The sequence below is a fragment of the Brassica napus genome, chromosome C4 (genome assembly GCF_020379485.1).
Source record: "Brassica napus cultivar Da-Ae chromosome C4, Da-Ae, whole genome shotgun sequence".
NCBI classification, from domain to species: domain Eukaryota; kingdom Viridiplantae; phylum Streptophyta; class Magnoliopsida; order Brassicales; family Brassicaceae; genus Brassica; species Brassica napus.
In genome coordinates, this window is record NC_063447.1 from 2,149,994 (window position 1) to 2,162,268 (window position 12,275).

Sequence of the window (12,275 nt, forward strand, 5' to 3'; positions counted from 1 at the left end):
AAAATGTTGAAATGGGGAGGACAATATGGAACCCACTAGAGCAATAAGAGGGCAAGATAATTTGGAGGGACCTTTCATGTGTGTCTACCATACTTAAGATACGTGTCGTGCAAAAAGATGACGATGATTGATAAATGGTGATGATGGGCATGACTATGGGAGGCAAATCTTTGGCAGAGAATCAAGTGAACATTGCCATGTCTTTGCCACTACCGCATAACCCCAAGTGCTAACAGTTTCCTATTCTTCTGCCAACGAATCTTACTGCCAAGTATACGTTAATTGAAGATGTTATAATCCCATTGAAATTTGGAAGTGTATGTGTATAAGTTATAGACAACAAAAAAACACTCAAACACATGTTATTATTATTCTTTGCCAGCCTTCTAAAACAACTAAACTATCTGTGGGCGGTAAAATAACAATGCATGTGGTTGTGGTAGTATACACATTAATCAAATCCCTCATCTTCTTATCTTAATCCTTTAAAATCTTCATACAGATTTCTTTTCATTATTTTAATCCATTAACCAAAGTTTCTTTATTTCCTTCCTCGTTGTCTACTTATCAGAACATTACTTTAATCCCTCAAAACTTGCTTAGTCCGTAACTCAAAGCTAGATCCAAACTTTAGTTTTATTCTCTTTCTCTCTCCCTCTCTTTCTCTCCATCTTTTATTTCCCCTCCATTTCTAAGCTCACTGAAAACAAAAAAAAAAATAAAAGTTAGAAACTTAGCACAATGGGTATGGTGAGAGAGTCACAGTTCCATGTTTTGGCTGTTGATGATAGTCACTTGGATCGGAAAATGATAGAGAGATTGCTGCAAAAGTCTTCATGTCAAGGTAAAACAGAACAAAAACCAAAATCTTTCAGTTATGTTCTTGGAGAAACATAGAAAATATTCTAAAAAACGCTTTTTTTTGTCGTATGTTTGCAGTAACTACAGTTGATTCCGGCTCCAAAGCTCTAGAGTTTCTAGGTTTGAGAGAAAGTAACGACCAAAATGCACTCGAAACTCATCAGGTTCTGTTCTTTTTCATCATTCATTTGGTCTTTGTTCAAAATTTACAATCATCTTCTTGTTTTTTTGAATGTTTTGTTGGTTTTTTGGTTTAAGCAGGAAGTTGAAATAAATCTCATAATCACAGACTACTGTATGCCTGGCATGACTGGTTACGATTTGCTCAAGAAAGTTAAAGAATCAGTAGCGTTTAGAAGCATTCCTGTAGTAATAATGTCATCAGAGAACGTTCCTGCTAGAATCTCCAGGTAAAACCTCCGCTTCATTTGATATGTGAATAGACATTAGTATTACTTGAGCAACAAGTCTCCAGACCTAAAAAACATTAGCTGTGTAGTTTTCTTGCAATGGATGTGGTTTAAATGTCCTGAAAATGTGAACTACAGATGTCTGGAAGAAGGAGCTGAAGAGTTTTTCTTGAAGCCAGTAAAGTTGGCTGATGTTACCAAGTTGAAACCTCACATGATGAAAACCAAGTTGAAGAAAGAAGGTGAGAAACCATCAGAAGAAGAGAATGCAACTTTGAAACCTGAAGAATCATTGGTGGTTGAAATGATCTTGCCTCTGAATCAAGAACTTGAGTTGGAACAAAAAGAACCAATGTTGAGTAGTAATAAGAGGAAAGCAATGGAAGAAGTGATATCTGCTGACCGGTCACGTCCTAAATACAATGACATCACAACCTCGGTCTGACCCGTTCGGTGTCCTCAATGCTTCAGAGTTTCTTTGCATAGGAATGCTTCTTCTGGTAAATACAGAGAGAATGAAGATGGAAGATAAATGTAGATGATGGTAATGGTAACAGTTGTTACTTGTATTTCATTATATGAAAAATCAGCAGATTCTCAGTTTTGATACTTGTTAGTTTCCTGGTTTAAAACAATCTCAAGAGTAAATAAAATCTACTTACTTTCTTGTTTATTTATTTATCCAAGTTTTGTCTCAGCTTTGTTTGTTTTGAAGCAAAAGAAAATATGATTAAGCTCTATAAGACTTCTGAAGCATAATCATTCTTTTTTTATTTCCCCATATAAAGTGGACCTCAAAACCGTTGCACTAGCAGCTACACTATGCCAGAAGCCCTCCTACATTTGAGTTTGGAGGTGGTATTCGACATAACGGATTGAGTTTCCAGTACCCTCAGATATGGAATTAGCAGCACAGCTACTAAGGCAATCCAAATGGACAGATACATGACCTAGAAGGACTTTATCCACTGCATTTGCAGCCGAAGCCAACACCTCAATATGGAATAAGCAACGGGTTTCACTATGGATAAGACAGCAAAATGGAGAAAGCATTGACCAACAGTTATGTCATAACTTTGACACAAACCAAGAATCCATATATTTGGTAACTAGCAAAAAACTTTTCTCACAGTACAAGTCTGGTTTGGTATTATAGCTATATTTTTGTCATCACTTCTCTTTTCATTAAGGAGATGGGACATGAACAAGGGCTAAGAAGAAGCATAAGATTCAGTAATCTTATAAAAACGGACTTACACACTTTGATGAAAACAAACACCATAAATGTGAAGTTAGTAACACAAGATGGCATTTTCCAGAGAAGATAACTAACACACACAGGCAAGGGATAACGTATACAAGGTGAATACAGAGAGGTTCAACAATCAAGTCCAGAAAGCAACTCAGAGAAGCAGAGAGAGCGGAAGCAAAGCACGGGATTTACGAAGCTGCAAATCTCCAAGTCCTGAATCGAAGAAAGACTTGATGACTACATTTCTGATAAGAATAGCCTTATATTTGTCCCACATCGGAAACACAAAGCTTTTCTTAGTTGTATATAATAGATAAGTTTCTCGTGATTGAACGTCGAGCTCGGTAACATGGGCTTGTAATCCAAGCGGAGACAATAAGATGATGGGACGTTGGATCGATCTCATTGGGCCGGGTTTGGTTGGGCTTATTATGGCTTGCCCATTCCAAGTTGGGAGTTGAAGCATGCGGCTTGTGCGTAGGCTTTGGTCACGTGTTTCTTAGAGTGGGGGAGACTGCGTGAGGCTGGTTTCACAGAGCAGCGTACACCTCCCGCTCTTGACGGTGGAAGGATAACAGGCCTTCGCCTTCTGAGCCCACAATGACCCAATAAGCCGATTCCGATTGGACCATCATCTTTTTCATTCTTTTTTTTGTATAAGCGAATCAGTTTTACGTCGTATAAATTTGCAGGCAAGAAGAACACGCCTGAATCACACAACTCGTTGTCTTCCGACACTCTGATTAACACATGGGAGCTTATGAACGGTCACGAAGAAGATTGGATTCATTTGCATTCTAAACCTAAGCTCCTCTGTGGAAACATCTGGCTGAAGAATCGTTTCTCTCTGGCTTAGATCCTCGCATCTTAAAAGAGAGCGTTATCTTCCTCCAAACTACTTGGCAAAAACACCAAACCGGTCACATGCAGCCACTCAAATTAAACGAATTCAATCAGCTGACAAGTGAGTTCTCATGAAGACCAAGGTTGCGTGAGACAGAAGACAACAATAACAAGATAGTATTGTACTTCACTAGCCTCAGAGGAATTCGAAAGACGTATGAGGATTGCTGTTTTGTTTGGGCGGTATTGAGAGGGTTTAGGGTTGGAGTAGAGGAACGTGATATCTTAATGGACTCAGATTACAGAACAGAGCTTCAGATTTCACTTGGGGAAGAGAAACCGATTTGAATGCCTCAGGTTTTCGTAAAGAGGCATCCACATTGGTGGTGTTGAGGAGCTCAAAAAACTGAACGATGAAGGTGAATTGGGAATATATCTTAATCAAGATTCAAGAATACCTACCTGTATGGTAAGGAATTATGATTTGGAGAAGATTTATTCTTCTTTGGTGCTGGAATACATAACATAATAAGTTGTTCCAGAACCAACCAAGTTCCTATGTTGTTTATTTGGATCACTCTTTGATTTTATTAGTTAGTTTATTGTGGTTTGTCCCGAATGAGGATATGAAATATGAAGTTTTACTAAATTAATTTATAAAAAATAGAATGATGTCCATGTATCATAAAAAGAGTTTAGAATACATTAATACCAATGTAGAATGTGGTTAGAAATTTTAAAATAACACTAAAGATTATAGGCTTCAGTATATAGAATATTTACCGAAAAACTTAATATTTTGTAGGGGGTTAACACATAGATTTTGAGAAAAATTCAAAAATATGAAAATATTGTTTTAATGCATAGTTGTATCATGAACTAACATATGATGGTGGCCAGAGAAGTTTGGAACCTTTGTTGTCTGTTTTCTCTACAATAGCGATTTTATTGTGGTTTGTCAACTGATTTAGGGAGCATATGAAATTTTACTAAATTAATTGATAAAAAGTAGAATGATGTCTATGTAAAATGAAAGAGAGTTTAGAATACATTAATACAAATATAGAATGTGGTTAGAAATTTTCAAATAACACTAAAGATTATAGGCTTCTGTACATAGAGCATTTACCGAAAAATTGAATATTTTGTAGGGTTAACACATAGATTTTGAGAAAATTTTCTAAAAATGACAATATTGTTTGAATGCATAGTTGTATCAAGAACTAGCATATGATGGAGGTCAGAGAGGTTTGAAACCTTTGTTGTCTCCGTTTCTCTAGAATACTGATTTAGGGAGCATATGAAGTTTTACTAAATTAATTGATAAAAAATAGAACGATGCCTATATACCATGAAAGAGAGTTTAGAATACATTAATACAAATGTGGAATGTGGTTAGAAATTTTAAAATAACACTAAAGATTATAGGGTTCAGTATATTATCCATTTTCACAAAAAACTGAATATTTTGTAGGGGTTAACACATAGATTTTGAGAAAAATTCAAAAAATATGACAATATTTTTATTAATGCATAGTTGTATCATGAACTAATATGAAGTGACCAGAGAGGTTTGAAACATTTGTTGTCTCTGTTTCACTAGAATAGCGATTTTATTGTGGTTTGTAAACTGATTTAGGGAGCATATGAAGTTTTACTAAATTAACTGATAAAAAATAGAATGATGCACATGTACCATGAAAGAGAGTTTAGAATACATTAATACAATTGTATAATGTGATTTGAAATTTTAAAACAACACTAAAGATTATAGGCTTCAGTACATAGAGCATTACAACACATAGATTTTGAGATTTTTTTTTAAAAATGACAATATTATTTTAATGCATAGTTGTATCATGAACTAACATATGATGCTGGTCAGATAGGTTTAAAACCTATTTTTGTCTCTGTTTCTCTAGAATAACGATTTTATTGTGCTTTGTCCACTGATTTAGGGAGTATATAATATTTTACTAAATTAATTGATAAAAAAATAGAATGATGCACAAATACCATGAAAGATAGTTTAGAATACATTAATACAATTGTAGAATGTGGTTAGAAATTAAAAAAAAACACTAAAGATTATAGGATTCAGTATATTAACCATTTACCGAAAAATTGAATATTTTGTAGATATTACACATAGATTTTGAGAAAAATTCAAAAACTATGACAATATTGTTTTAATGCATAGTTATATTATGAACTAACATATGATAATGGTCCGATAGGTTTGGAACCTTTGTTGTCTCCGTTTTTCTAGGATAGCGATTTTATTGTGGTTTGTCCCTTGATTTAGGGAACTTATGAAGTTTTACTAAATTAATTGATAAAAAAAAAGAGAACGATGCCCATGTACCATGTAAGAGAGTTTAAAATACATTCATACAAACTTGGAATGTGGTTAAAAATTGCAAAACAACACTAAAGATTATAAGCTTCAGTATATTAACCATTTACCAAAAAACTGAATACTTTGTAGGGTAACACATAGATTTTGATGCATATTTATATCATGAACAAACATATGATGATGGTCAGAGAGGTTTGGAACCTTTGTTGTCTTCGTTTCTCTAGAATAGTGATTTCATTGTGGTTTGTCCCTTGATTTAGGGAGCATATAAAGTTTTACTAAATTAATTGATAAAAAATAGAACGAGCCCATGTACCATATAAGAGAGTTTATAATACATTAATACAACTGTGGAATGTGGTTACAAATTTACAAAAAACACTAAAGATTATAGATTTCAATATATTAACCATTTACCGAAAAATTGAATATTTTATAGGGGTTAACACATAGATTTTGAAAAAAAATCAAAAATATGACAATATTGTTTTAATGCATAATTGTATCATGAACTACCATATGATGATGGTCATAGAGGTTTTGAACCTTTTTTGTCTCCGTTTCTTTAGAATCGCGATTTATTGTGGTTTGTCTACTGATTTAGGGAGCATATGGAGTTTTACTAAATTAATTGATAAAAAAATAGAACGATATCCATGTACCATGAAAGATAGTTTAGAAAACATTAATACAAATGTACAATGTGGTTAGAAATTTCAAAACAACACTAAAGATTATAGGATTCAGTATATAGAGCATTTACCGAAAAACTGAATATTTGGTAGGGGTTGTTAACACATAGATTTTGAAAAAAGTTAAAAAAATGACAATATTATTTTAATTCATAGTTATAACATGAAATTACATATGATGATGGTCAGAGAGGTTTGGAACCCTTGTTATCTCCGTTTCTCTAGAATAGTGATTTTATTGTGGTTTGTCAACTGATTTATAGAGCATATGAAGTTTTACTAAATTAATTGATAAGAACATAGAATGATTCTCATGTAACATGAAAGAGAGTTTATAATACATTAATACAAATGTAGAATGTGATAAGAATTTTTTAAACAACACTAAAAATTATAGGCTTCAATATATAATCCATTTACCGAGAAACTGAATATTTTATAGGGGTTAACACATAGATTTTGAGAAAAATTTAAAAATATGACAATATTTTTTTAATGCATAATTTTATGATGAAATAACATATGATGATGGTCTGAGAGGTTTGGAACCTTTGTTGTCTTTGTATCTCTAGAATAGCAATTTTATTGTGGTTTGTCCTCTGATTTAAGGAGCATATGAAATTTTACTAAATTAATTGATAAAAATAGAAAAATGCCCATCTACCACGAAAAAGAGTTTAGAATACATTAATACAAATGTAGAATGTGGTTAGAAATTTTAAAATGACACTAAAGATTATAGGTTTCAGTATATAGAACATTTACCGAAAAACTAAATATTTTGTATGGGTACACATAGATTTTAAGAAAAATATGACAATATTGTTTTAATGCATTTTTGTATCGTGAAATAACATATGATGCTGGTATGAGAGGTTTGGAACCTCTGTTGTGTCTGTTTCTCTATAATAGCGATTTTATTGTAGTTTGTCAACTGATTTAAGGAGCATATGAAGTTTAATAAATTAATTGATAAAAAAATAGAACGATCCCGATGTACCATGAAATGAAAGAGAGTTTAGTATACATTAATCCAAATGTTCAATGTGGTTTTAAATTTTAAAACAACACTAAAGATTATAGATTTCAGTATATTAACAATTTACCAAAAAACTGAATATTTTGTAGGGGTTAACACATAAATTTTGAGAAAAATTCAAAAAATGACAATATTGTTTTCATACATAGTTGTATCATGAACTAACATATGATGATGGTCAGAGAGGTTTGGAACCTTTGTTGTCTCAGTTTTTCTAGAATAGTTCTTTTATTGTGGTGTGTCCACTGATTTAAGGAGCATATGAAGTTTTACTAAATTAATTGAATAAAAATAGAATGATGCCCATGTACCAAGAAAGAGAATTTAGAATACATTAATAAAAATGTAGAATGTGGGTTGAAATTTTAAAATAACACTAAATATTATAGGCTTCAGTATATAAAGCATTTACCGAAAAACTGAATATTTTGTAGGGGTTAACACATAGATTTTGAGAAAAATTCAAAAAATATGAAAATTGTTTTAATGCATAGTTGTATCATGAACTAATATATGATGATGGTCATAGAGGTTTGGAACCTTTGTTGTCTCCGTTACTCTAAAATAGCGATTTTATTGTGGTTTGTCAACTGATTTAGGGAACATATGAAGTTTTAATAAATTAATTGATAAAAAATATAATAATGCCCATGTAACATGAAAGAGAGTTTTGAAAAAAATTATACAAATGTAGAATGTGGTTAGAAATTTAAAAACAACACTAAAAATTATAGGCTTCAGTATATTATCCATTTACCGAAAAATTGAATATTTTATAGCGGTTAACACATATAGTTTGAGAAAAATTCAAAAAATATGGTAATATTGTTTTAATGCATTTCTGTATCTTTAACTAACATATGATGATGGTCAGAGAGGTTTGAAATCTTTGTTGTCTCCGTTTCTCTCGAATAGCGATTTCGTTGTGGTTGTCCACTAATTTAAGGAGCAGATGTAGTTTTACTAAATTAATTGATAAAAGTATAGAATGATGCCTATGTACCCTGAAAGCGAGATTAGAATACGTTAATACAAATATAGAATGTGGTTAGAAATTTAAAAATAACACTAAAGATTATAGACAGAAGTATATAGAGCATTTACCGAAAAACTGAATATTTTGTAAGGGTTAACACATAGAATTTGAGAAAAATACGACAATATTGTTTTAATGCATAGTTGTATAATGAACTAACATATGATGATGGCCAGAGAGGTTTGGAACATTTGTTGTCTCAGTTTCTCTATAATTGTGATTTTATTGTCGATTGTCAACTGATTTATGGAAAATATGTACCTTGAAAGAGAGTTTAGACTACATTAATACAAATGTGGAATGTGGTTAGAAGTTTTAAAATAACATTAAAGATTATAGGATTCAGTACATTATCCATTTACTTAAAAACTGAATATGTTGTTGGGGTGTTAACACATAGATTTTGAGAAAAAATCTACAAAATAAAAATATTATTTTAATGCATAGTTGTATCATGAACTAACATATGATGGTGGTCAGAGAGGTTTGGAACCTTTGTTGTTTCTGCTTTTCTAGAATACTGATTTTATTGTGGTTTGTCAACTGATTTAGGGAGCATATCAAATTTTACTAAATTAATTGATAAAAAATAGAACGATGACTATATCCCAAGAAAGAGATTTTATAATACATTAATACAAATTTGGAATGTGGTTATAAATTTTAAAATGACACTAAAGATTATATGCTTAAGTATATAGAGCATTTACCGAAAAACTGAATATTTTGTAGGCGTTAACACTTAGATTTTGAGAAAAAATCAACAAAATAACAATATTGTTTTAATGCATAGTTGTATCATGAACTAATATATGATGATGGTCAGGGAGGTTTGAAACCTTTGTTGTCTCCGTTTCTCTAGAATAGCTATTTAGGGAATATATGAAGTTTTACTAAATTAATTTATAAAAAATATAATGATGCCCATGTACCCTGAAAGAGAGTTTAGAATACATTAATACAAATTTAGAATGTGGTTATAAATTTTAAAATAACACTAAAGATTATAGGCTTCAGTATATAGAGCATTTACCGGAAAACTTAATATTTTGTAGGGGTTAGTTAACACATAGATTTTGAAAAAAATTCAAAAAATATGACAATATTTTTTTAATGCATAGTTGTATCATGAACTAACATCTGATGATGGTCAGAGAGGTTTGAAACTTTTTTTTGTCTCCGTTTCTCTAGAATAGCGATTTTATTGTAGTTTGTCAACTGATTTATGAAGCATATGAAGTTTTACTAAATTAATTGATAAACAATAGAACGATGCCTATGTACAATGAAAGAGAATTTAGAATGCATTAATATAAATTTTGAATGTGGTTAGAAATTTTAAAATGACACGAAAGATTATACGCTTCAGTATATAGAGCATTTACCGAAAAACTAAATATTTTGTAGGTTAACACATAGATTTTGCAAAAAATTCAAAAAATATGAAAATATTGTTTTAATGAATAGTTGTATCATGAAATAACATACGATTATGGTCTGAGATGTTTGGAACCTTTGTTGTCTCCGTTTCTCTATAGTAGCGATTTTATTGTGGTTTGTCAACTGATTTAGGAATGAAGTTTTACTAAATTAATTAGTTGACAATAGGACGATGCATATGTACCATGAAAGAGAGTTTTGAATACATTAATACAAATGTATAATGTGTTTAGAAATTTTAAAATAACACTAAAGATTATAGATTTCAGTATATTAACAATTTACCGAAAAACTGAATATTTTGTAGGGGTTAACACATCAATTTTGAGAAAAATTCAAAAAAATGACAATATTGTTTTCATACAAAGTTGTATTATGAACTAATATATGATGATGGTCTAAGAGGTTTGGAACCTTTGTTGTCTACATTTCTCTAGAATAGCGATTTTATTTTGGTTTATCGACTGATTTAGGGAGCATATGAAGTTTTTACTAAATTAATTGATAAAAAATAAAACGATGCCTATGTAAAATGAAAGAGAGTTTAGAATATATTAATACAAATGTGGAATGTGGTTGGAAATTTTAAAATAACACTAAAGATTAGATGCTGCAGTATATAGAATATTTACCGAAAAACTGAATATTTTGTAGGGGTTAACACATATATTTTAAGAAAAATTCAAGAAATATGAAAATATTGTTTTGATGCATAGTTGTATCATGAAATAACATATGATGATGGTCTGAGAGGTTTCGAACCTTTGTTGTCTCCGTTTCTCTAGAATAGCAATTTTATTGTGGTTTGTCAACTGATTTAGGGAGCGTACGAAGTTTTACTAAATTAATTGATAAAAAAATAGAACGATGCCGGTATACCTTGAAAGAGATTTTAGTATACATTAATACAAATTTAGAATGTGGTTAAAAATTTTAAAACAACACTAAAAATTATAGGATTCAGTATATTATCTATTTACCGAAATACTGAATATTTTGTAGGGGTTAACACGTAGATTTTGAGAAAAATTCAAAAAATGGCAATATTTTTTTAATGCATAATTGTATCATGAACTAATATATGATGATGGTCATAGAGGTTTGGAACCTTTGTTATCTCCGTTTATCTAGAATAGCGATTTTATGGTGGTTTTTCCACTGATTAAGGGAGCATATGAAGTTTTACTATATTAATTGATAAAAAAAATCGAAGATGTTCATGTACCATGAAAGGGAGTTTAGAATATATTAATACAAATATAGAATGTGGTTAGAAATTTTTAAAATAACACTAAAGATTATAGGCTTCAGTATATAGAGCATTTTACCTAAAAACTGAACATTTTGTAGAGGTTAACACATGGATTATGAGAAAAATTCAACAAAATGATAATATTGTTTTAATGCATAGTTGTACGATGAACTAAAATATGATGATGGTCAGAGAGATTTGGAACCTTTGCTGTCTCCCTTTCTCTATAATAGCGATTTTATTGTGGTTTGTCAACTGATTTAGGGAGCATATGAAGTTTTACTAAATTTATTGTTAAAAAATAGAACGATGCCTATGTACCGTGAAAGAGAGTTTAGAATACATTTATCGAAATGTAGAATGTGGTTAGAAATTTTTAAAACAACAATAAAAATTATATGCTTCAGTATATATACCATGAAAGAGAGTTTTGGAACCATTGTTGTCTCTGCTTCTCTAGAATCCCGATTTTATTGTGGTTTGTCAACTGCTTTAGGGAGCATAATAAATTTTACTAAATTAATTGATAAAAAAATAGAACGATGCCTAAGTACCATGAAAGAGACTTTAGAATACATTAATACAAATGAGAAATGTGGTTAGAAATTTTAAAATGACACTAAAGATTATAGGCTTCAGTATATAAAGCATTTACCGAAAAACTGAATATTTTGTAGGGAACACACATAGAGTTTGAGAAAAATTCAAAAAATATGAAAATATTGTTTTAATGCATAGTTGTATCATGAACTAATATATGATGATGGTCAGAGAGGTTTGAAACTTTTCTTGTCTCCGTTTCTCTAGAAGAACGATTTTATTATGGTTTGTCAATTGATTTAGGGAGCATATAAAGTTTTACTAAATTAATTAATAAAAACTAAAACGATGCCTACGTATCGTGAAAGAGAGTTTAGAATGCATTACTACAAATGTGGATTATGTTTAGAAATTTTAAAATAACACTAAAGATTATACGCTTCAGTATATAAAACATTTACCGAAAAACTGAATATTTCGTAGGGGTTAACACATAGATTTTGAGAAAAATTTGAAAATATGAAAATATTTTTTTAATGCATAATTGTATC

General features: G+C 30.7%; 1 protein-coding gene across 1 annotated transcript; it reads left to right on the plus strand.

Annotated features, from left to right (window-relative positions):
- The first annotated feature begins 326 nt into the window (after positions 1-326).
- Positions 327-1,944, plus strand: LOC106394725 (two-component response regulator ARR8-like). Its single transcript, XM_013835287.3, has 4 exons — positions 327-844; positions 940-1,025; positions 1,123-1,271; positions 1,410-1,944. Exons 1-4 carry the CDS (start codon positions 742-744, stop codon positions 1,714-1,716), a joined length of 645 nt encoding a protein of 214 aa, XP_013690741.1. The 5' UTR covers positions 327-741; the 3' UTR covers positions 1,717-1,944.
- Positions 1,945-12,275: the final 10,331 nt, after the last annotated feature.